The 27,309-nt window shown below is 35.2% G+C and overlaps 1 protein-coding gene across 1 annotated transcript in view; it reads right to left on the bottom strand.

Moving 5' to 3' along the window:
• LOC113494456 overlaps positions 1-27,309 on the bottom strand; it is a 92,291-nt gene that overhangs the window by 13,184 nt on the left and 51,798 nt on the right. The window contains exons 4-7 of the mRNA XM_026872794.1: positions 2,784-2,856; positions 2,369-2,475; positions 1,162-1,353; positions 625-801 (exon numbers count right to left, since the gene is read on the bottom strand). Coding sequence (XP_026728595.1) covers positions 625-801; positions 1,162-1,353; positions 2,369-2,475; positions 2,784-2,856 — 549 coding nt within the window. The remainder of the gene's footprint in view (positions 1-624; positions 802-1,161; positions 1,354-2,368; positions 2,476-2,783; positions 2,857-27,309) is intronic.

Below are 27,309 nucleotides of genomic sequence, written 5' to 3' on the forward strand. Positions count from 1 at the left end.
TATTGTCTAAACTGCATAAAAATCAATACAAAAAGTGGGATTTCCATATTTTGCGTCATGACAATGAAATTGCTCCGATGATAGCCATGATAATCATTTGTTCAAGCGACATGCGAACTATACCGATGATGTTAGATCAGATCGAGGACCGGTACCATGCAACATTCCAAAATGAAGGACAACACTGAAATCGGCAACTACATTGTCACGAAGCAAGAACACACGAGAATTTGGAAAATTATCTGGATCTTGATGATGAGTCCCTGTTAAATAGTCTATTCATTAAAATATAAATATACATAGAGTTAGAAAGTCATCATAAGTGCATACAGCTAGACGCACATCTTAATTTTTTTTCAATAACACTCGATTTTAAAATAATTAAAAGACGTCCGGTACACCTGTATACCCTTATAATTATTAAACTACGATTTTAAATAGTATCTTAAGCCTTATCGACACATTACAATAGTCTAAAGTTACTGAATCAAGTTGACTGTTTAGCCTGAACCTTCCATCATTACAGTCCACAATTTTTGCCCCATTGAGTTAATTCTTTATCAATTTCAAAACCTAAAAGCGACTCATCATCAAAACGCCTTACAAATATTGTGTTGTACTTACGGACGCAGGTTGGGAGTTCCTTGGGTGCCCATGCGCCGTCGGCCTGGCAGTAGCGTTCTGCCTTGCCCACGAGCTCGAACCCTTGCCCGCATTGGACCACAGCTCGGCAGCCGAAGGTGTGGCAGTCGGCTGTCACCCAGCCGTGGGGGACGTCGCCGGGCTCGCCGCAGGATCGAGCTGGATGAGGAAGGAGGTTTTGTATGTTTATCAATCAGGAAATTCTTGAGATGTATAGAATTTGGTAGTGGACAAAACAATTTAATTAAGTTGTCGACAGATAGATTTAGTTCTACGGCGCAAACAAAAAATTTACGTGATAAATTAAGTGGAAGGTCGTCGAACATCTTCGTTATTAGCACTACTTTGTCAAAAAGTCTATTTTGTCTTAAAAAGTCAAGTTATAATATTCGGAAAGTCTAAATCATCGTTTAAGAAACAGCCTGTCCCAAATTCCGTAACAACACTCGTTCCACACCAAATCAACTACCTTATCCAAGGCATTAATTCTTGCTACCAAATCAAATATGAAGTACTCACGTTCGCAGCTAATATCAGGCCCATACCAGGACGCTTGCCCATCGATAGCCAGGCACTTGGCTCTGGGGAACCCGTTGGTGACGTAGCCAGTATGACAGTTGTACTGAACAGTAGCGTCGAGGTCAAACGTGGCCTGTTCGGGGAGGGCCGAGTGACGAGCGTGTTCAATAGTCGGAGGCTGGAGGCAGTAGACTGTAGGAATAAGATGATAAGTTAGAAAATGATGACGTAGCATCGTGAATTAGTAATGGAAAATTTATTATTAAGTGATGCAAGGGTTTGCTCACGCGTATTTATCGGGATTACCTTAGAAAACAGGCGTGAGTAAATCTTTGCATCAGGGTAGTCAGATAGGAAATGTGGAATCCATCGTTTTTAAAAAATGACAGATGAAAGTGATGGTATATCGTATTTGCAGATTGAAAGATTTCATTTCCACATTTAATATTGGAAACGGAAAAGAACATAATTTAATTAATATTATTGCGAAGAAATAAAAAATACTCAGTTAATAATACCACTAAATCATCAAACATTATTGAGTTTCTCATTTTGTAGTTAGACATTAAAAGTATTACTGAAAACTACGAAAATATTTCAAACTAATAAAATAGACCGCTCGTCGAGTGTAACAGTTTTAATTTTCAGTTATTGGCTACAAGTGACCTCTACAGCCGAAAGCTCTCTCTGGCTGATGAAAAAGTTTTAGGTCAAACAAATATATTGATTGCATGTGAAAAAAGATCGGCTGTTGACCTAACGCAGAGTGCTTTGCAAACTAGCCGAACTTTAGCGATAGAAAAGTGATACATTTTTTATACAACTAAATTGGCTTTGATGTTTTGCTTTCCTGTTCTCTCAGTTAGATGAATTAATATCTGTTGCTTTTGGAAGGAGATACGTGTGCTTTATTTTTATACTTCTTTGCGTTTCTATAAAGGGTTATCTGACTAATTTTGATGGTTGGTACTTTAAGACCGTTTAAGTCCAAAGCGTTGTCAAGTGAAGCAATGGGCATGCAACTTGCAGATTAACTAAGATTTAGAGCTAATTAGTAAGTAGACTATAGTTAAGTCAGATAAAATTCGGACGAGTCGAATTACGAACTCTTTAAGATCTTATCACCAAAATGATAGAGGATATATCACTTTCTTATGGTTAGATGGATAGTGATGGATGTATGGATTATGTATGTATGAATACGTACTGTTCTCCTTGCACGCTGGCGGCTGTCCTGCCCACTTGCCGTCCGCCTGGCAGCTCCGGCTCTGCAGCCCCACCACGTGGTACCCGTGGGGGCAGGAGTACACCGCTCTGAGGGTGAGAGGCAACATTGAGGGGATAAAAGAAATTGATTTTTGGTATTTGATGTCAGCAACCATATTGGTTCGACTAGTGTAAAATTTGTACATTGCGATGTGATACGGCTAATAGTGGGAAATAAATATAGTACCAAATGGAATTTACAAACTTTTAGTTGACTTCGTTTTTACTTCTTTGGTAAATCCTTACGAAAATTAGCCAAGAATTTGAGTGTAAGAGTTCTCGTTCGAGATTCTATATTCCCGTAGGCGGCCGTAAGTGAACTCCTTTGCCCCATCTTTAACTGCATGTGTACTTACTTATCGCCGAAAAGCCTTCCCGTGAGCGTCACCTGTCCGTTATCAGGCTGCGTTAGTTCAGGGCACTCGCGATCTGAAACAAATAAAACACTCATTAGGAAAAAAGAAAAAACCTCTCAACGAGGATTGGACGTGTCATCATAATTTTATAGGTGACCAACTTTTTTACAATTTGTGTTTCCTTGAAAGCTCTACTACTACTCACACTGGGCCGGTTCTCTATTGTAGTACTCTTTAAATAAAAAAAGTATTTCCATTTTACAGGAACACATGCACAGATAGCAGAGTCGCTTTGATCCCCGCGTAAGACAAACGTTTGTGTGATCCAAGAATGCATGTCTTGAGTTTGGGTACCTTTGTGCATGTGACTTCAATATTTTGAAACTCCCCGCGACACAAGGATTAAATCCATTACTGCGGGAGTCGTTAAAAAAACACATAGCACATTAGATTTTTATACATAGCAGATGCTCTCCTCACTAACTTTCAACACAATTAGTATTTGGTAACAGTTAATTCTGGCTTCATCTTCGTAATACTAATTATATTTGAGCATTAATTAATGCCTAAAAGGTATTCGGGATTGATGCGGTCCTTGTCTGGGGGTATTACGACTTAATGGTAACTTGGGAACAATCATTAATTTAGAATCGCATTTATTTGATAATAGGCTTATGGACCATGGATATTACAAAGAAGGCAGGGACGTTAAGATCGTCTTGTATTTTTTTAAACAGAAAGATTTACCCCAATAGTGGTACTATGAATTGAAATATCCCAGCTGGAGTATCTAAGATACTCGTAGTTAAGATCTCAGACAAATACGCGAAAGATATATAAGTAGCAACTGCGCTAGATGTAGCTTAGTCGCATGTGTTTTAATAAATAATGAACGAAATGAGCAAACACAGATTTCAGACTTGCTGTTAAGGGTTCGGTACTCAAAGTGTGAAACGGAATCCTATAAATAAGGTACTATCATTAGACCATTTGTCAAAAACCTGTTTCTCATCAACTATGCTATGATTTTTTTTTACAGATGATATATTTCTGTTGCCACTATAACATCAAAAATCTTAATCGAGGTTAAGCAACCGTAGGTCCACTTCTTTAAAAATCTTATTTTGTTTTTTTTTCGACGGAGACTTCAGTGTCTCGCCTCAAGCGTATTTTGCTACAACTAAAAGAATGTATTCTCTACTCCATTCCAATTGTATCTCACTCTACATCAGCACATTCAATTCGAATGAAACTATTCAATTAAACGGCCACTATACAGGTATTACAGCTCGACAGATTACCGGCTGTTCCAATTTACGTATAATTAATCAGCCAAGCATCAAAGCGTGAAACAATGGGGTGATTAAGGCCCAAATCGGTGACGAACAGCCTCCCGTAATGGACGCCAAGGTATTTACTTATCGCACGGATTTAGATTATCTGGCTTCAATCCAAACTGCTTCAGATCTGAGTAGTCATGTTGTTTTTAATGGATTGTTATAATTAACATCGTACTCAAAGTAATTTAATAAAAACGTTTGCAATAGCTGAATAAATTGTTGATGTCAGAGCTTGCTGGTTTTAGTTTGGTTGATTCAGGTTTATTCAAGAAGAGTCTGACTCTACCCACTTCCACCCCTGAAGAGGCGAGTCCATAGGATTGATCTGCTCTATATTATACAATGTATGTTTGTCACTTTAGAAGGTCTACCAGCACAACTTAAAGTTATATCACCAGAAACATTACTGTAAGAAACTGTGTTAGACACCTAAGACTTCATTTATTTAAAATTTGCAATTATGTATGACTATCAAGTATCATGTCCTCTCATGTGCAAGTGACAAATGTAAGTACATTTTAGTTTTAGCGCCTTTCTAAAGAAGCATGTCAACCGCGTGGCTTACTTTCTGCTATTCACTTATAGTAGGCATCAGTAGTGTTTCATCAGTGAGGCACATTATAATAATTTAACTTCCTTTTAAATAATACACAGTAATAGGTATGCAGTAAGAGGAGCTCGTGGCTAAGGGAGGAGCTCGTGGCTAAGCTATAACCGCATAAGTGATTCGATCACAGGTTAAGCTATGCTTGACGCGGTTGGTCCGTGGATGGGTGACCATCTTTGTCATAACGAGTTCCTCCGTGTTTCGGAAGGCACGTTAAATTGTGGGTCCCGGCTGTTATTCCTACATCTTTGACAGTCGTTACAGATAGTCAGAAGCTGAAAAAAGTCTGACAGCTAGACTAGTCTAACCAAGGGGTATCGTGTTGCCCAGGTAACTGGGTTGAGGAGGTCAGATAGGCAGTCGCTCCTTGTAAAACACTGGTACTTAGCTGAAACCGGTTGGACTGGTAGCCGACCCCAAAATAGTTGGGAAAAGGCTAGGCCGATGATGAATAGGTATGTAGTAAATTGCTGTATTACATTCCAATTTCACGAAAATGAATAAGACTACAGTCATTCAAAAAATAAAAAGTACAATCTGTCATACGCCAAAACACCAAATTACTCTACAAATCTAATTACGAGGGATCATAAAACACAAGAGTCCATTACAGAAAGCGAATAGCTCAGAAACAACAATATAATAACTCAACAGTTGCAGGCAATAAAAAGTTATTTTTCAAAACGCTGCCAGTCCAACTTAAATTATTACGAACACTTGATAATAATTCCACAACGGGTAACACGGCACGAATAAAAACTGACGACCGGGGAAGCTTTAACTAGCTTTTAAAGTTAAACTGCTGTAGTTGTGAGGGAGATAGCGCTATCTACGATGTAGCGCGACGTCTCGCTTTAACAACTACAGAGTTCTTAGTTCAAGATGATATGGTAGAGGATTGTCATAAAAAGTACTTGCAGTGCGAAAATAGAAACGGAGGTAAACTATAAGAGCTTTTTATTCTTAGTTAGAAATGAGGTAGAGTTCACAAGTGAAACCTGCTTTTATTGTGTTGAAGATAAAAGGTGCTTTGTTTTTTTTTAATTGTCTATAGAGAACTTTTTGGTTTAAGAATAATTGTCGGTTGTTGAGATGTAGTAGTTTTTGAATTGAGTACAAATAAAGAGGAAAAAAACAGTTAGTGTTGTATGCTAAAGTATCAAAGGTATGTTTAATTTAAGTCTTCAGACACCATGTTTAATTGGACTCCAGCAAATTGACCCTAATTAACCAATCAAAGAAACAAATTCAATGGCAATATTCGAACACGATTCAGTGTAAATTTTTGATTTTGTGACGAGCATAAAACAATCGAAGACAAAATCTCTGTCAAAACGAAACGAAAACTTAAGCAAGAACTGATGTTTACGGAATGAATAAAATCCTAGGAGCTTGGGTTAAATAGATAGGAAAAGAGCACGAGGATTACTATAAAACGAACGTGAGCATTCAGCCATAAGCTGCTCATGAATAAAACTTAATTTATTCCAATAAATGTGGCAAGACTCCTTTGGACCGTTCACAGTTTATTGAATTCAATTTTAGCATTTCTCTATGAAATCGCATTTCAAATTACTTTAAAGGTGCATTTCGCATGGCTATCGTTTATAACCTTATGCTATTTTGTATAAAGAAAAAAGGCTATTGTTTACAAGGTACAAACTTTGAGCGCTAACGCTGACGAATCACTCAAATGTATTGAAATGGTTCGTCAAAGTCACCTTAATTGAAAAGGAATGTCATTTCCAGAAATTTGAAGTTTTCATATCAAATGATTGTAACATTGTCCAGGCTCTATAGTTGCTTGTATGATACTATGAGCAGAATTTCCATAGTGCAAGGATATTTTAAAACACCGTTTTCCATGGGAAATATCGTTCGATACGTCGCTCTTGTAGAGACAGCTCATATTATAAGGTAGAGTGAAGATCTAAATCCCACGTAGTTTTTCCCTCCTGGTACCAGCGGGGAGCGCCGCCCTGACGAAAGCTCAAGGGATATTAATAGGAGCTTTTAGTATCAAGTGCTTCGAAGCCTATCGCATTTGTATGGGGATCAATAGAAAATCCTTAAATCTAAGGAAACAAAATGTATTTGGATCGAATTTTCCTGGTAGAAAGGGGCAAACCCCCTTCATCTCCATATCATGATTTAAACTTAGGAATTTGCAAAGTATCCCTATTTCGTACCCACAGGGAAGTACCTAACCTTTGCAATTAGAATTAGGTTTTGCCTTAATACAATGTTGTATGGTCGCCATACAACACGTCACGGTAAGATGAAGAAAACTATATTCTTAGTCAGTGACCTCGGAAGCTTAGTTGGAGAAGGAATTAAAGCGTTGAACCAAGAGTTGCAGTTTAAGTCTTGTCTGAGGTTAAAATTGCGCTCTTGTTTAAAAAGAAAAGACTTCCGCACATCGCAATTTAATCCTTGTATCCTGTATGTCGTATTGAATTGCTTACCATTAATTTTTGTGCGCGATAGATTGTCAAAAAATGAATTCACCCAATTCAGTTTAATTTCATAAATACGATTATTTATAGTGACTACTAAAGCGGAAGAGATTTAGTTTGATTAAATGGGCTAATCTCCGCAAAGTATGAACCGAGTTTAATGAGAATTTTGGCAGCCAGGGCAGCTAGTAAATTATAAATTAAACTACGTAACTGTCACACTTCGCGAGAATAATCCCACGTGATTTATGATGGACGGCAAATAAACAACAATATTGTAATACTTTTGATACAAATACAGTTTATGTCATCTAATTTTCCCTTAAAACAAGACAGACAGCTTCAAGTTATTAGATGTTTAATCTAAAACAACTAACAGATATTAATTTTCGCTCCATCATCCATCTCTCGTTTTGCACTCAAATCAGAATGGATCCACGCGGAGTCGCGGCGAGGACTCGAAACAAAGATTTTAATTAAATTGACTGATGGATGGTGAAACATGAAATACTCGTTTATCAACATCCGAATGATGGTATTTCATTTCGTCAGTATTTGTGACTTTGTGTGATTTGTATTTAATACAAGAGAATTTATAAGTTGCCTAGGTAACTCGGTTGAGGAGGTCAGATAGGCAGTCGCTCCTTGTAAAACACTGGTACTCAGCTGAAACCGATTGGACTGGAAGCCGACCCCAACACAGTTGGGAACAGGCCGATAATGATGACAAGAGGATTTACAACTAAATGATTGGAACTTTGATAGTCACATAATAAAAGTAATTAAAAATATCTCAGTTGTTTTGGCTCCAGCCGATGACACCAGCAATGGTATTCGGCATTCAAAATAATACTTAACTTCACATTTTGTCTTTGTCTCTGCTTTTCTATGGTACGAAAAACAAAATTTGAATATACCACGAGAACTCGACAAACAAAGAAAAATAATACCGGAACTCTTAACGGAAACTTGAAAAGATAATTTTGTTTCCTCTAGAAACATTTTCCTCAAAACGAAAAAAAAATGCGTGCCACCCCTAACAACATCATTTTACCGCGGAACCCGAATAAAGTGTTCGTCTTTTTGAAATCTTAAAAATGTTTCAGTAATAGGGCTGCCTCTTATTAATTATCTTGTTTCTGAAAAAAGCTTTTTGGAGTTATACCTTGATATTTATCAAAGAGCCTTCTAAATATATTTATACGTGGGTAGCACTGAAAATAGAACGTGCAAATGAATGGGATTGATTCTAATTGCTTGGTGTATATTTGTGTTGGTTTTAACCTTTTAATGTAAATCGAAAAATATTTGATTTGGACACTTCAGAGGCATTTAGTATCAACTTCGTATTTATGTGATTTTGGGTATGATATTATTATACTTAAAAAGTAATATTATATATAAAACTAGCTGTTGCCCGCGATTTCGTTCCCGTGGGTAGAAGAAGATATAAGTTATGATTTATACCCGTCCTGTTTTTTTCACATTTTCCATTGTATCTTCGCTCCTATTAGTCGCAGCGTGATGGTTTATAGCCTAAAACCTTCCTCGATTAATGGTCTATTCAACATAAAATTGAAAATATTTTTTCAATTTGGACCAGTAGTTCCTGAAACTAGCGCGTTCAAACAAACAAACTCTTCAGCTTTATATATTAGTATAGATATAGATAGATTAGTATAGATATAGAAGTATAGATATAGATGATAGAATTGGTGCATTATCATACACAAATCTTTATTACTAGAACAAAACGGCTTTTAAAATTTAAATCTCATATACTCGTACATATTCCAGTGTCACTGTGTACGTAATCAAACTCTTCCGAAACAGTTCGACTGATTCTCATGAAATTTTGTGTGCATATTGGCTAGGTGTGAGAATCAAACATCTATTTTTCATACTCCCATATTTTAAACATTCCTTAGAACTTATTATGGCAAAACAAGTTTACTGGGACAGTTACTTTCACATATAATTGTACCAAAAACATTGCACAATAAACAAACCACCAGCCCCTCATCCAATCGAGCCTTCTATATAAAAGCATTTGACCCAAAAACAGGTCTGCACAACTCTCCACGCGTTGCTTCACAGACAGTAACAATACAATATCCACTTCAAAATCACGAGTTTTCAAGCTTTAAAAAGGTTTGAACTAGCATTTTTCAGCCTCTGGTCTTGACCTTGGTTTCAAAGGGAGCTCGAGAGCCCTCGGCGCCGGTGTAATGGTACTTGACAGCCTTTTGCTCTACCAGAAGTGTTTTCATGCCGAGTTTTTGGTGGCAGCGCAATAACTGGGACGCTTTCACTTTTTACGTAATTTTTGGGTGGTTATGAGTAGCTTTTTTCGGTATATGGGTCAGAGGGTACTCTATTTTGATTTTATTTTTGGTACTAGGATTTCTGAAGATGGGCTTTTTTAAAAGATTCATGGGATTTTTTCATTCTCGGGTTATGTAGCGGTCTCATTCGTACTAAGATCGGTACACAACACTTGCAAAGTAGATGAAATATTGGAAAGTATTATGATTAACCACGATATTAAAATAGTGTACGTTTCAAAGTCAAATTTTTGCGTAGATAATAATTACAATTTAATAAAATAGAGTCACGAAAACATGTGTGTCAACATTTATCTAAAAAAATATCTGTCAAGTCTAACCAGGAACAACGTTGTCCCATCAAAACCATACCGCATCCGTTATTACATCACTATTTTTCCAAAGTCTAAAACCCTGTGACACAATTTCACACGGCACAAACAGAACCACATTTCATAGGTTTATGCGGACAAAGCCGTGTGGTAAACTAGTTTTAGACGTTACATACATAGGTGTGACGTATTGATGTTCTACCACTGACCTACTGCGATATTTTGCATTGCCTGGGTGAGCTGCCCGCTTTCAGCTTACGAGAGAGCCACGAAACTGGAGACAGGCTTTAAAATGTTTTTGTGTTATTACTTAATAGTTAGAGATGTTGTAACCTGAATTTGCAGGGACAAAATGAAAGATTGAAAAAAAACGAGAGAAATCGAAAATAATTTAACTGTATTTAAATTATCAGATACTTATGGCATTTTTCTATTCACGTTATTTTTTTTGGAAACGAGATATTATTTTTACGTACGTATTTTTTGTTTCAAAAAAATATGCAATTATGCAATTATACACAAAGAGTGAAAGAACTTAACTTAAACGTGACGTAATTTCTAGACTTTAAATATATTTTAAAATTATACATATTTTCCTAAATGTTCAGTTGATTACAAAGATTAACTAATAATATTTTAATCCGACGGATCCGCTATCCAACGGACTGAATAGATTTATTCATTTAAAGATAATCGTCATCCTAATCTAAATAACACAAAAAACTTGTTGACGTTGACGCAATCAGTTTCAATACTCGCATTAATTCCCCTCACTTTTTAGTTATCGCATTCAATTTATGCAACGTCTAGTTTTAAACTTATAAAGTAGTCAGTTAGTTTGAAGTAGACGATGCTAATGGCTCTTTGATTTTGAATAACGAGTTCGGATTTGTGCAACAACTTGAAAACGCTGGAACCGTTGCCACGAAGCAGGTATCTAAGTATTTTTAAATTATGACAAATTGAACATTTCCTGCCAACACTTTTCTCTAAGGCGTAAAACTAAGATGAATCACGTAAATAGAGGACATTAAATCACTCAGTTCAAAGTATCTTGGAAATAAGTTTTATATTGGTTTTTAATTGCAAGCTTATATTATAAGTTATAAAAACACATACAAATTAAGAGCTTCCTTTTACGGAAGTCAGATTGGAAAACCGCAAACTTCGTGAGATTGAGTCGTTTTATTAAGACGCTCCTATGGCCAAATGCAATGGCCATAAGTGCTTCTTATGGTCTTTGGGCCAAGAATTCCAATTCCAGCTGCAAATCAGCAAAACAAAAGAAGGTAGGACTGTTTAAAGGTCAGACCACATCTCTTTCACACATCATCATCATCACTTTTTTATGATTGATACACTAAGAGCCAATAATATTATAGCAAGCATCAAAACTATCTTAAAGAGAAGGTATTTAATCAAAGTTTCTTCAAGACTTGAATGACTTGCTTCTCCTGCGCTAGTTTCGTGGCCCCACCGGACAGCCTTTTAGACCGAGCGCTGAATACAAGCTGACTTTATCCATTCACATGTGTTTTCGCTCCGCCGCCGAGAGTTAGCTCAAAAACTTTTCATAGCACAGTTTTGTCAAGTGACTTATTTTGTGGGAGTTTCATACTCTTTAGAAGCCTATGAGATGAGTTGTATAAGTCAATCTTTCAATCTCGGATGAGGATGGAAAGTCTGGAATCACGACTGTTTATGGAGTTTCTTGAGTATCGGTATCATAGGATACTTTGAAATGTAAATCTTTGATTTATAGTTTTTAAGACGTTTATTTGGAGTACATAAAGATTTTTTACTTTTACTGAACGTTCATAGGTCATTGTGATTGAATGATTTACTATAATTGCATCTGTTAAGGTTTTTTTCACAATTGTATAGGGATTTGTCCTCGAAAAAATTTGCCAATTTTTTAAATTAGGTCATTTTTAAACCTATTTCAAGCCAATACAATTGTCATTTACGAGAAGTAAACGCAAACAAACAATAAACATTATAGATGAAGGCAATCACAATTATTAGGTACAATATACAAAAGTTTTCAAGACGAAATCAAGTACGGAGTCCTTACCAATAATAATAGAATATTGGAAAATAATCCAGTTTTACGATATCAATAAGAACTTTTGTTTCTCATCCAGACAAACTGTCAAACGTCAGTCAAACTTCTGTAGTTACACGTGCTACTGAATTCCTGATAGAATTACAATTCTTTCTTATTTGTAATCGTGTCTCGAACGCAAAACGAACGTTTGTATTTCGCTGACTTAGTATTAGTGTTAAATATTCAAGTCGATACACTTCATTCCGTGTCAAGGGCTTTATTTAATGAGATCTTATCAGCCCGAAATAGACAAATCTTTTGATCTTGAATCGATCTCTTTTAAGTCTGCTGTGATGTTGACTTAGTGAACACAAGTGGAGGATTAATAATTTAGGCAAAACCGCAGTTATACTATCAATTTGACTAGGATCAATCAGTCAGCTATTGTTTAACCTGAGACACACCGAGTTCAATTGTTTTGGCGGGATTTCTTGGTTTCGTTTTCGACGGGAATATGTAGGGGGCTAGTTATTAATTCAAAAAGCATTTACAAATCACTTTTCTAACACTTCAGTCCAGTAGCAATGCTAGATACAACGTCTATCAAAAACTTGATGTTATTATACAAGAGATTCTAATAAAATAAAAATCGCACATGAAACATGTAGATCACATGGAGCATGTGTGATTCAAATCACGTACATCAGGGAATTCAGGATGTCCCCAAAGGGTCGGACACGTGACATTGTTTTTATATTTATTAGCGACGCTCGTGATGGATGGCGCAGGCATGACGCGCGCAGATTCATGTTAGTGCGTAGAAAGAGAAATAAATCCGTGATTCTTTGTGTTTTTGGAGTAATGGAATCCTTTTAGATTTGGAGCAGGCTGCCCGCCGGCAACAGCTAGACATAGTTTCGGAATGTATTAATTAAACAGTGATGAATTTTAGCTGGGCCGAAGATAAGGTATAATATTTCTAGGACTAAGTGAAGAAATTTAAAGAAAATTAAGGGTTTTAATCCAAATAAGAAATATGCATTCATAATATTTGTTACACAAGGATAGGGATTTTGTTATTTGTGATAGATCTGTATTACTACGATGCAGGTACAGAAATCCTGGCCAACTCTCTTCTCTTTACCTGTTCCAAGCAAAGTTAGTGTCGGCTTCTAGTCGCACCTTATACTTGATACTTACCTTAGCATTAAATAAATAAACAAGAAAAAATAAATAAACCAAATTCCTATTTTCCTTTCCGTGAGTAAACACTCAATCAATTCAACCTATCGGGGTCCACTGCTGGACATAGACCTCCCTCAAGCTAATTGAAACGCTCACTTCAATGATAATATCATGACATATTACAACTTGAAATCAATTAAATCTCATATCTCGTAGCGTGACAATCAATCACGGTGTAGCCGTGTTGAGACGTGCAAGTGTTAATGCTGGGCGAGACGGATCCGGCGTCACGTCACCTACGTGTCACGCCCCTCGCGAACGCGTGACGACAAATGACCCCGTGGGGGAGAAACTTCATGACAATTTTGACAAGTTTGATGAAACTTATGATTCTATTGACTTCGTTTGGGTAAAGTTTTTGATTTAGTAGAGGTATACCGTGAGTACTGAGATTAGAGCGATATTTTTGGAGCATTATATAAATTTGCATGATGTCAGAAAGATAAGTAGTTTTATATTATCTTACGTTCTCTTTCTATACTATATGTATGTTAGAATATTGATTAATAGTTTTTTTCCTGTTTATTATAAATCAAATATGTATTGTGATGTAACTAGGAGAGACATATGTTTAGGAATAGTGATTGTTCAAATAACAATAAAAAAGCACTTCTATTTCACCAAGTGGTATTTAATACGTTTAGAAATCTATTTTCTCTACCGACGTCAAATACAATACCACATAAATCAGGCTCTTTATCTAAAACAAAGCCGACATAATCCAGTCCACTAAAGAGCGGTCAACTACAAATCTAGTTAGAACAGGTCCCTAGCCTCAAAGAGGGAAATTTCTAAATGACTACATTTGTAGATCTGTCCCTTAAGCTTCGTTAATCATGTTCGTTTGTAGCGTGTCTCGCGTCACGTACTGTCACTCCGACACGGGTTGTGTCCCCGGACACTAATACTTGGGCTACGGTCGCTACGTACGGCCGCTACGAATGGCTACGAACGGCTACGAACCGGGGCTACGTAGAGGGTCGATCTGCTGACGGTCCCGTAGCTAATCGTGTCGGATTAGACTCAATTACGAGGGATATAAGTTATCTTATTTTCTTTGATGTAAGGATGGAAATAGGTTTGAGTTTTTAAATGGTTTCTACATGTAGGTGTGTGAAAATAAACAAGATTACAAGTGTTTTGTCAAAGAAACAAAGATTTTATTACAAAAATCTGAAGTTATAATATATTTTTAATCTGTACCTAAGTTTTACGTAAACTTATAAACATGGAGCGTCCTGCTACCGACATTAAAAGTTGTAACGTTTGGTGTTAGACCCAAATCTCTTGCGGCTGAAACTTTCAGTTTTAAGATATACATATTTTTGTTTGAATAGCCTGAAAAAATAAACAAAACAAAATAAAGGCTTTCTTATAAAACTAAAACTAAATGGCTTCGTCCAAGAATCCGTAAGGGAATAGACTCCCAGACCTACGTCGACCTACTAGTCTAGACTAGTCTGACTAGTCTGTCTAACTACTGTGCACTGACTAACACAAAAAATTCTGTGAGTGGTGTGTCACTACCGGCTTCATTGATCTGATGAAATATACTGAGTGAAGATTAGTATCATGCTGTCTTTGTTACTGCCATATGGAAAAAAGAGATAAAGAGACATTTTTCAGAATGTCACTTAGGTACTACGGCTCATGCTTTTAACCACAAACCAAACCAAATATAATGTGATGGTAACTTTAATTTTTGTTAAAATTATTATTGTTTCTATAAAGTTTAGGCTGTAACAGCCTTGTAGATCCCTCGACTGAAAAGTCAAAGGTTTCGAGATCCCAAGTTATGCATCGACTTTGTGAAGTTGTATGCGTTTTAGAAATATAAATCACAGCTTCTGCGTTTCGGGAGGCAAGTATAAATGTGTGCATCATCTCTATTCCAATCGGATTGCCGTCCCATGGGGCTATCAGAGTTAGGAAACAGAGAGTGCACCTGTTTTGGCGCATAGGTTTGTCCATTATGATATGTTCTGAGCAGTTGCCTCCTGCGACACTAGCCGCCGTGGCATGGAATCACTCAGGACATTTCTATTAATTCTATAAAGACCAGTTAAGTTAAACAACAAAATGCAAAAGAGAAAAGAATATCTATTTTCAATCCTTAATCTCACTCCGAACACTATATTTACCTTTTAAAACCCTACCAAGGGATTCGTTGCATAAATAAAACAGAAATACGGCTTGTCCCTAAAGGCTAATATACAGAAGGCTGTGCAAAAACACGGGGATATATTGGTAGCGAGCCCGCAGCCGACAGCGCTAACGTAACTGCGAATAATTTATCGAGTAATGCATGCTTAAAAAGATATTAAACGTTGTTTTTAATGTTGCATGCGATTTAAAATGAGGTAATTTTTACCTGTATTTATGAACGGTACAATTATAAATATTTTTCTGAGTTGGACTTCACCTTTTTATTCCATGCTGACTATAAGATTGTATAGGACTTTTTGTAGGCCTTTCTACTTTTCTCTGTTTTTCGGATTATTCTCCGTAAGATTGTTATTTTTGAACCGTACACAATTGGAAGGTTTAGTAACTACTGCTAAATGATATTAACGATTACAAATAAACATTTTGATTTTGAATTGGGACTTGGATCTACGAAATTAAACATCAAATGTGATTGATGCAAGAAGTAGAAGATATACTATGATGTCGACTTACGCTTAAAATTCTCCTATTGTTATTTCTAAAAAATACTTTATTAGGAGACATTTAGACTCAGAACAAGAATTTTTAGATCTTACAAATTTATTTGCCGTGTGAGACAAACTGTCTCTCTGTATGTTTCCGTCACCAAAAAAAGGAGCAAATAGTGAATAGATTCCAGAGCTGCTATCCATTTAGTTTACATGAAAAACTTGGCCAAGTTCGAATGGAATCCAAAGAGGGGTTCCGTATCGGTACGTAGAACAGTTATTGTTACAAAGAAGGTATTATTTTTCCCTGTTTTGGAGAAAATGGTATCGAGAGAGCATTTCACTGCCTTATCTGACTGTATTGGCCAGAAGACCCGGCTTTTGTTCTGATTTCTGGTATACAGATTAAGCAAGAAAAGAACTGACTAATAACCTTTTATTTATTCTTAAGACCGTACTTTTAGCATTTCTAGTTACAACTCCCAGAAACTAGACCTAGTTGTAACATCAGAAATCTAATTTAAATGCTTTTCAATAAACTCTCCGCCATCAGTCGAACAACTAGCAGCCTACCGCCTCGTCTGAAAGTAAAATGAATGCTAGTGATGAAGAGAGCCGCTCTAAACAGCTCTTTCACACTTGCACTAATATTAAAATAATATTTTAAGAACTTTACTATGTTTACTATTTAATAATAATGTTTAAAATTCAAAGTCCTCTTGGAACACGAAAACTAACGTCCTATTAACACCGTGACACTCTTTCAACAACCAACCTTTGAAAGGTTTCCTTATTTCACCAAGGTACCCTAAAACCAAATCTCCTAGTGATTTGTTTCGTAAAAATTTCAAGGTAATGCCTTAAAAGGTTCTCTCATAAGATGGCTTCCAGGAATCTTTCTCTTTGTGTTTTATTTCAGATCTTACAAGTTTTGATGCTATTTGATTATTGAGAAAACTGTATTGGCAACGGACAGGAATTTTTAAAACGGCTGATGTCGGTGAACGACGAAACAGTGAGTATAAAATGGTCAAAAGTGTTTAACGTGCTAACGTCAAAGTGCGGTTACGTAGGTCAAATGCATTTTAATGTATAATTTATTTTAATAATTGTTTTGGACTGTGTGACTGAACACCATTTTGACTCTTACCATAACTTCATGTACTAGGTTTACTCAAAACTCTTTTTAAATTAACTTCATAATATAATAATACATTATGCGGATATGTTTTTAAATTTGACTCCGCCAAAAACACATACATCCTCAAAAATCCTTATCTAGTTATTAAACTAGACAAGTCCAAACATAAGTACTTCGATCTACATGTCGGAGTAATATGTCTAGACATCGACCTACATACAAGAGATTCCATCACCTCCTATCCAAGAATAGAGTCAGGAAGTCCACCCCGGCAAGGGTTGAAAAGGGTCGAAGCATTCCGATCCAATGGCTCGGAGTTTCCAATAAATATCTTTATTCATGGAAAATCTATAAATAAAGGGTATTGGCTCCCATACTTGTGATATTGGAAAGAATAGAGACGGGATTCGCTGTTTGGTTGTTGTTTATCGGTATAAAAGTAGGTTTTATTTACAAACTAGCTTGAGTTTTTATATCAATTGTTTTTGATTCTAAATCTTTCCAAGTCAAAGTTCTTACATCAGGGCTAATTCCACCTCTTACAATTTGTTTGTTGGTATATTTTCCTTATATAGGTTTAGTTAGCCTCTAAAACAAATTTCATTTTTTTTCGATCCTCTAAAGAACACGTCGAGATAGTGTTAATGCAACGATGATGTCATTTCGACGTAAGATCCCCAAAAATTTTGTATACGTATTTTTGATTGGAAAAGATAATGACTTTTCTTTGAATTCTCGTGACAAGAGAACTCATAAGGGGAAGTGGAAAAAGAAAACAAAGAGTTTAAAAAAGTGCAAAAAGAACCGAAACCTCAACTGTTTAAGGAAAAATCTTTCTTTTTATTGAGAAAACTTTTATAGCCGTTCCATTTTAAATCTCAGCGACTTGGCAGCACTTGGCCACTTTGCCAAGTTCGCAACTTGCCCGTACCGAACTTGGCGATACAACATTCTTGCTAAACTTTAACTTTAAAACTCCACTTGCGATCCGAACAGGTGAATTAAGTTTTTATTTTGCTTTTCAAGTTATTTAAGTATTTTCCCGCTAATGAAGTCATACATTTTAATGAACTTTTAAGTAAGTTCTTTCATTAACTGTGATGTTTTTTTACACAATTACCTGAAAAGTAGTTTTATATTTTTCAAGATTCATCTATATTTTTAGGTAAGTTTCTGAATTTCATATAAGTCTTAAGTGTCGATTTTTTTTGTCTTATTTTTGTCTCGGAGTTTCTTTCAATTCTAGCAACACTGTGAGTAACAAAAGTTTTTTTGAAACATATATAAAAATAGCTACCAATTAATTTTACACACTTAAAAGAATCACTTAACCATACCTGTCGCTTTTCCATGTATGGTCCTAGTCTGAGCACCCATTTAGCAAAAGGAGTATGATATAAAATGCAATTTCAGAGAAATGTGTATAATAATAATTATGTTACAACTTAATATTTCGTTGTTTCCAAGTTGCTTCGAGAGGAGAAAATTCACTTTAATTAAATCAAAGAATTTTCTGCCGATTAGATACTAATTATAAAGAGAAATGCAATGAAATACCTGCGAAAAATATTCCAAAAGGGAGAGAAGAAAATGAACCAGAAATATCAAGTTGCATTGCTAATTATTTCCTTAATAAATTCTTGGTGTTTGTTATTAAGACTTTCCTGTGCCAAGCTTACTCTGCGAGTTCTGTTTGCTCTTAATTTGAATTAACAACTCTATTTATTCTTATTTTCCTTCTCCTTTCCGTTCCGTCCCAGTTTTTTGTGGTTTGTGTCTAGTCGGGAATAGTTTCATCCATTTTCTTTTTTTGGAATTCATTTCTACTTCTTTTTTTATACGGCTACAAAATTGCTACAAATTCAGACTCATTTCAGGCAGATGAACTATCCTTTACTGCACCAGAACCACTGTTAGAACACGGTTAGGTTAGGTTAGCCCGGAGCCCTTTTCCATACAAGCTTAAGATAAGATGGAATATGAAGAGGGTATAGACAATGCTACATTAGAAAATAAAACTTTAAAAGTTTAAATGGTTGATAACGCACGTAGAGTCAGTAGAGTCTTTTGGTATGATTTTAAACTACCTGAAAAATGTTTTTTTTTTATTCTGGCACAGCTATGGCATAACTTTTTGACTAGTGACGAGACTTTGACTCGTCATTTTAATTAAGTTTGAGTAATGCGTTAGCACTCGAATAAATAGAACACATCGTCATGGCTATCAAAGAATTTAGTCTAAGAAATAAGTTCCTATAAATTGTTATAATTACGTAACATTAGTCCTCAAACCATTCGCGTTCGTGTTAACATATAAGCTACTTATATTTATATGTGCTGAGCATTCTCTGTAATGAAATACAAGCGAACTCTTGATGCGAGCGACGAAAACTGAGGGCGCCATGATTTGGGATGTCAACAGGATAAAATGGAATATAAATTATATCATTGGAAGTTTTTTTTACATTTTGTTAAGATAAATTATATAATTTGATATCGAATATTTTTTCAGTATGATGGAGTTCTGGCTCCGAAGAGGAATGAAAACTAGCCAAAGCCACGTTAGGTCAGCTTTTTGTTATTTCAGCTTTTTCAATTTGCCTTCTTTGGTTTCTTTTAAACTTTTAAATAAGTTCGACTCATAGACTCATAGTAGGGAAAATTAATAAAAAAGTACAAGAAAAATCTACAAGATAAGTTACTGGAAATTCACAAAAAAACATGATACGGAAATTATCCCGTTATTCTCAAAAATCCTTGTAACTGTGAGTCACCTGCAAAGCAATGACCTATTTTATATTATTTGATTTGTCTCCTGCCCGGGGGCGAGAGTGGGGGGGGGGTGGCATGAGCGGCAGGAGGGGGGACTCCATTGTACAATACATTTGTTGTATTCGAAGTGTTCTGATATTAACTCGGTTAATGTTACGAATTGACTCTGATAGAAATGGTTAGAGTTGACTTTTAGATTGGTTACCTTTTTTTTATTTTGTTATAGGTTTAGACGTCAAATATTTGGGAGAAATAGAAGATAGTGTTTGCTATGATTGGTATGACATAATAATAATAAATAATAGGTAAGTGCCAAAGGTATGGTGCAACTGATGGTAAAATATGGCCAAAAAAGAAACCTAGTTATTTTTTTCTTGAAGTTTCAGAAATATGATAATACGCTATTATAGTTTTTCTGTGATCTGATGATGAGACCTGATATACTCAAATAAGTAGTAAAAAATCTTTCCAAACTATCTAAAAATGTTATCAATTTTGATTTCCGCTTGTCTATTCTACACAGACATTTAGACTAAAACCCAAACATATTACTACGTCTTTTAAAAGTTACGATCCGAAATAAGATGTCATTTGACTTCCTGACGTCACTTCCTAAACTTCCGGCTCTCAGGAAATTCGAGAAACATCTGTGTTAAAGGAAACGGGAAATGGTTTTTCTTAAATTCAAGATAGGATTCTGTATTTGTCGATGCATAAGAAAACATAACTCATTTATGCAGTCGGGTATGAATTAACTCATTTTTAAATCTCAAAAACATTCATGAGTTTATTCTTCTCCATATTTCATCTACGGACCTTTACCTCTCACAAAATAAAACGCTGATAATTTCATCCGCCAGTAACAAACAAGGGTTCATGTTTATCGCAACCCCCTCGCCGCAGTACTACCATTTCATCTTTCCAACCCCTCAATTAATCACAGCAAGGTCGAGAGGATCCGCAGAACAAATTAGTTGACCTTAACGACTGGGCAATAATCTGTTATAAACTACATAATTGTAGAGAAGTTTTTGGCCTATTATGAGGCTGGGCTCTCGTCCTTTGTTCCTGGTCCTTTTATCCGCAATTAAATGTACGATTGTAGAAATAATTCATTTCTATCTCGGCATATCTGCTGGCCTTTTCCGACAATGTAGGTTTATATTCGAAGGGGACAGCAGTATTTTATTCTACCATATTTGATGTTATCTTAATTAAGAGGTAGAAATAAATGGAGAACAAGGTTATGACAATAAAAATAATATTAAATGAAACATGTTACATTTATTTTTCATCAATAATGAATTACATGTGTTTCATATAACGTTTTTCATTAAACAAGATATATTTCATTTTCTTGCGCTCTGATATACAAATATTGTTACCTAATTCAAACATTAGTAAATCATCAATCATCGAACAATTACAGCAAACTAAATATTAACTTAATAAACATTAACTTAACCTCAAAATTCAATACGAATACAAGCTCATTTAATTATGAACTCCACCCACGAATCGATCAACTTGCCAACTTAGTTCAACAGAACCTTTCGTACTGAAGGACCAGAGTACGGTAAATAAACCTTTCAGGCCACCGACCCAATTGCAAGCTAAGTAGAAGAAAGTAGAGCTCTATAACCTAGATAGGAACACGCAATCCTAAATGATAACCACTCGGTTCCAAGTCGTAATTTACAACGAGTCTCTTCCTCTTCCTTGCCATGGCTTTTCCACGAAATTTATGGTCCTTGTATCTTTGTTTAGTTTTACGTTAAATTTTTGCGCTCGGGAAACGAACAGCGCTAAGTGTGGTTTATCACGAAGTTTTCTTTGGGGAAATCCGTTTTAAAATTCTATTGTGTACGGTTTTTAGTGGGTTTTTCTCTTTATTGTGGCTCACAGAGACGTTAAGTGTCGTTGTGAATAGGTTTACAATGGTAAACGTTTTGGTAAATTGTTTTCTAACTGCTGTTCGGGGATATAGCTACGTACTGTATGACATCCATACTAATATAATAAAATTTTAGTGACTCTGGCTTTCTGTTACGCTTTCGCATTTAAGCCTTTAAAGGGATTTAGTTGAAACTGATACGGAATAAGCTTTAGGTCCAAGAATCCATAAAGGCTGTATATTACCACGAATCGGGTAGAGCCGGGGCTCAGGCAAGTAGCCAGTAAATGTACATCATCATCAATATTGACGTTTCAGCAAAATACTCGTATTCAATACCCAAGTGTATGCTATGTTCATATTTGATGATTCTGCAGTCAGTTCTGATTGATGAACTGACCATCAATCTATAATAAAGTATGTTATTATTTTATTCTCAGTGATAATAATAAAATGAATTACATATAATATAGGATACAGTGAAATTTCAAGAGGTTAATCAAAGCCTGTTTACAGGCCAGTACCAGTAATAAGGCTCATGAAACGAAGCGCTGTTTTAAAATAGGCTGAAGAAAAGCAAATTGACAAACATAACGAGCCACCCATCACCATCAAATTGATGACCGTATCAACTGTTGTTATATCTGCAACAGAATATACCATTTCTAGAGATTTCAACTGCCGGACCATCGCGGTTCATGAGGTAGAGCTTTTTGACAGACGAAAAGACAGGCCGACAACGTTGACAGTGGCTTAGCACATAACCAAAAGGATAAAATTTATTACTTATATACTTGTTTGTACTACAAACGTATCGAACAATTAAATAGTATAACTATATAATAATATACTTAATTACTTTAGCAACAAAACTATCACTAATAATTAATTAAAACGCTTTAATTAATTCAGTAGTTGAGCTCGCGTTACAGAGGCGCGTGAATTATATTTATTATGAAATCAGGCCTCCGGGTCATTCTGGTGCTCATTTAAATAGGGTTGCCAAGAATAGTTAGACATTTTCAAGTTTGTTCACTAAAATTTCAAAGTGGAGTTTTTAATGCTTTTTACTTTTTTTATTATGATATAGAAAATCGCCGTATCAAAAACCAGATATGTGCAGCTAAAGATTTGGCCACACTGAGAAAAACGGTTTATGTCATTCGTACCAAAAAATGTCAAACCAACAAAAAAAAACGAAAATAATTAAATTAACGTTAGAACTTTTTACGTTTACACAAAACTTGTGCCACTTACTTTGAATTTTGTGCATAGAAATTGTTTATAAACTTCTTTACATCTCTCAATAAAACAGCAAACATATAAGACTCATATGTACTAAAAGACCAATAAAGACAACCTCAAAGTATTTCATATTTGAATCTTTGACTTCATCTTATGTGAATGCAAAAGGAGAGCTATCGTCTAAATTTGAAATTCTGCATTCATGCGATGCGACTACGCATAGCTTTGCATATCATTGGTATGTCTAGACTTTTCTTAGGTTAAGCGTTGTCTTTTTTTATCTCGAATCTTTTACAGTGATACCTACTTATTCAGGGCTTAAAAAGGAATGGTTTTATTTTTTGGGAGAATGCTAAGTTAAGTTTTGGATTTGCAATTCGTTGAAAAAATGTTTTTTTTCTTTTCCTGAATTCCTGAAAGGGATAGCTAAGAATATTTTTAAATATCTGTTAACAAAAAATGATAGTTTCAAAAAGTATAAAAATTTAACAACCTAAAACTAAAGCTCTTAAATGTGGAGTAAAAAGAGATCCAAAAAATACACAATAAAATGACTTAAAAATCAAAACCTTTTTTATTCCGCAGTCGGGTAAAGACACTCCTACCCATCCCCTTGAAATTACAAGTCGATAGATTTTATTAACATAATTAACGCGAGCCCTCGAATGTCAACTAAATCAAAGAGTAATTTAAAAGGGGTCTAATTCACTCCTTGTAAAATGGACCTCTGCTGAATGGAAATTCCTTAATTATAATTATATTTCAGACCTCCTTTTGTTGAAAGAGGAGGAACTTGTTTTCGTTTCCAATTTAATAAAATTAAGTCTGTTGAAATGGAATGTTTCTACCGCGGTCTTTTCTCTCTTTCATGCAAAAAAATTATACAGGCTCTAATATATTCCCAATTTCAAGACTTGGTACATGAAACTCAAAAAAGGTTCATTAAAAACTAATTCATCCTGAAAATCCAAAATCACTGCTTATTTCGACAGCTATATGCACCTAAAATATTATTATCATTTCGGTGTCCGAAATTTAAAATTAAAGCAAACCAAAATTATTTGAAATTGATCGATATTTTGAAATTAATCAACTACAATCTGTAATATAACGTTTTAAATATACATAAAAAGATTTACCAAAAAAAAACTATTGACACTCCTTATCACCGTTCATCATTTATTATTAAAAATAAGTTTCTAATGTGCAGTGCACAACCCTACACGTGACCCCGTGCATTCTTTATGCCTTCACCACGTACCGCGTCGGAACCTCTTTTGGTTAAAAAACATCTTCCGCGATGTATTTATGGGAGTTCTCATTATACCGGATAACCTACATCCTAACTCCGAGCCACAACTGCGGAGTTTTATACGGAATAGATTTTACAAGAGAAATTGAGAGGAAAATTTGAAATTTCTATTATACTCCCAGGTTTTATCCATTTTAGGGTATAATAATTTTACGAGTACATGAGCTTTTTTGGGGAAATATTTAATTATATTCTAGAATGCATGCAGGCTATTTATTTTTTCGTATTGTTTTTCAGTATTAGACTCTAGACTATCGGTCCACAAAATTTCACAACAATTGGTTAAGTAATTTCGGCGTGAAAGTGAGACAGAAAGACACAAAGAGTCTGAAACATTGTTACTAAGCAACTGAAAACATCCAGATTCCTCTGAAATTTCTAATAACATTAATTTCTCCATTCCCAAACCTTTTCATCACCTTGCTAATCCGTGTGACGAGCACAGTATCTTAAGCCAAGTATAAATATTCAGTGTCAGTATAATCGTGTGATTCGGAGCGAGCGGTCGCGTCGGCCTCGAGTCGTTAGCATAAACCAAGATACCCGCACATGAATTATTCAAAATATATATTTTATATAAAGACGTTATGAGCTATATTTTCTTTATTTCCCCTAACTTATGAAGTTTTGAAGGTTTCTGGTTGTTTCATGTATCTTTGTTGAGTTAAATAAAATTTACGACTTTTTATAATCTTTGACTTGGTTTTGGTGTATTTTTTGGAAGGCGTCAACTTTCAAACACTGAAGTTTCAGAAAACTTACATGAATAAAATTTGTTTTCATTTAGATTTGAGAGCAATTTATATTGTTTCAGCTTTAATATAGCGACTTGTTTTCAAATAATTTAGTTCAGTTAATTAAAACCTTCTTGAAGCATACTCTCGCAAGAGTGTATATCATAACATAAGATCTGAGAGTTTATTAAAACACCGGGTGTTGCTAAATAAGATAGCACCTTATTGCGAACAAAATACAGTTCAAATTACTCTGTTAATTAATATCAGGCAATTAAGCGACGCGAAGAAAGTTTCTCCGTTCACTATTAAAGCTTTGAAAAACTTTGATTTCTGGTCTTTTGAGACGGACTTGTGCACGAAGTCTTTTGAGACTTTTTGAATTTCTAGGAACCCTTTGCTCAAAGTAATGCCTTAGAAACCCTATATACACTAAGAAATATCATCAATACAACTCTTCTTTAAATAAAATTCTTTAAATAAGAAACCTTGAAGGTTTTTCTTAAATTAATAAATGTCCATATTGACATTTGCATACGATGGCTTTAATACTTTTAGGAACTATTACACAGACTTTTAAACTACTCACATCATTTAACACCGGGAATAATCAGATATCAAAAACGTACGGCTAGCTATTAAACACAAACTCGAAGTCATATAACACCAAGAACAACATCTGAATTTAATATAAGAACCATTTGAATACGAAAGCATCAACCACAGTCCGACATTTTAATAGCTCTGTAAATCTACACTTTAATAAATTAGTTCGATCGTCCATTCAAACGCCATGCATTATGCTGTAGAATGTTCAGCAAAAATCCGCTGCAGCATACCCCAATGCCATTAGACGGTTTGGCTGTAAAGCGGTGAAGCGCTGGAGTGATTTATTTGTGCAATAAGCCCGGTCGTTTATTTCAGTGCTGTGGTGACGGCGACACGACTTTTAGTCGTTGAAATGCAGTTTTAAACGATTCCGAAACTGCTGGTTATTTATGTTGTTTTATTACGGAGGCAAATAAATATTATAGTAGTGTTAAATAGAAAAATCAACAATAAAATACGCACGTTACCCACAGCTTAAGCTTTGTGCCACGGTTTACTTCTAATTCTGATGAATACTGCTATTCGTGCAATCTTTGAACAATTTAACTAAAATGTATACCTACAGATAAAATATTCAGTGTCAAAGACATTAAACTCAGATTTTAGTTGAAGTTTGTCAACTCGGTTGTGATGATCAGCTTGATGTTTAGGTTAATTTTGTGACTAGTTTTGTTGCGTAAATTCACCCACACCAACATTTCCCGAATAAGAAAAGTTTGATATTTTATATTTTTTTAGAGTAGACTTATAGTTATAGTTTATAGTTTTACACTTGAGTACGAATACTCAAGTGTAGGTAATAATATAAGCCTATTTCTGAGGCTCCGCAGACTGTAGGCCTGTCACCAGATCTTATTTTGTATGGCACCCTATTAAGTGCCACGAGTCCGACTTGCGTCCAAATCTAACTTGACCGTTTTTATTTTATTACAACTGGCGATATCTGTCATGTCCATGTACCTTTTCAAGCCACTAAATTTCTATTTAAACAAAATTCTATTCGCATCCCGTTACTACTGGTGTTCATTAAAGTGGTTTAGCATAGCGATTGTCAGTCGCAAATCGCACGTAGCCTGCGGTATTTAATTTGCTCAGTTTTGGCACAGAATGATGCTCTGCGGTCTTATATTGGAATTGTAATGGAGTGTATTCTATTTATTTGGGTGCTGCGGTACGCGTAATTGCTAACATTTAATACCTTGGTCAGGTCCGCTTTTGTAGTTTGTGGGTACTGTTTGGTATTACGTTTCTGGATTTAGGTTACATTATGTAGTCGCAAATTGGGAATAATGTTTCTGTAAAGTTTATTTAAAATAATTGGAAAGAAGATGTGTTGGTCCCACGTTGGGTGCCAAATTTATAATTTTTTTCAATTTCTTTTACTTTTTACTTTTACTAGTTTGTTCATTAAGTACCTAGGAGATTTAATTGTGAAACAAATTTTACATATTTAAAAAAAAATGTTGTTTTGGCAAGTTTTCGGAATCTATGAAATTTAAGCTAAAATTCAGATTTAACCTAAAAAATTTAACAATTACGAGAACCAATTTTCTAAACTTTCCAACCTAGCAACTTTGGCCTTAACGCCAAAATATCTCATTAATAAACCAGAACATATCTTGTCTGCTAAAACAACGAAAAAACAATGTCAGGGGCGCGGAATAGAAAATATAAAGAAAAATACACGACGCAAAACCACTTGACCTTAAAAAATGTTTTACGTAAACTAAAAGAGAAATTCTGCTCTAACCCCCATCGGTATTACGTAACTCGCAGTGCGGAGACAATATTTTTGATACTTTGCTGTTAAATGG

Source organism: Trichoplusia ni, chromosome 5 (assembly GCF_003590095.1).
Source record: "Trichoplusia ni isolate ovarian cell line Hi5 chromosome 5, tn1, whole genome shotgun sequence".
NCBI classification, from domain to species: domain Eukaryota; kingdom Metazoa; phylum Arthropoda; class Insecta; order Lepidoptera; family Noctuidae; genus Trichoplusia; species Trichoplusia ni.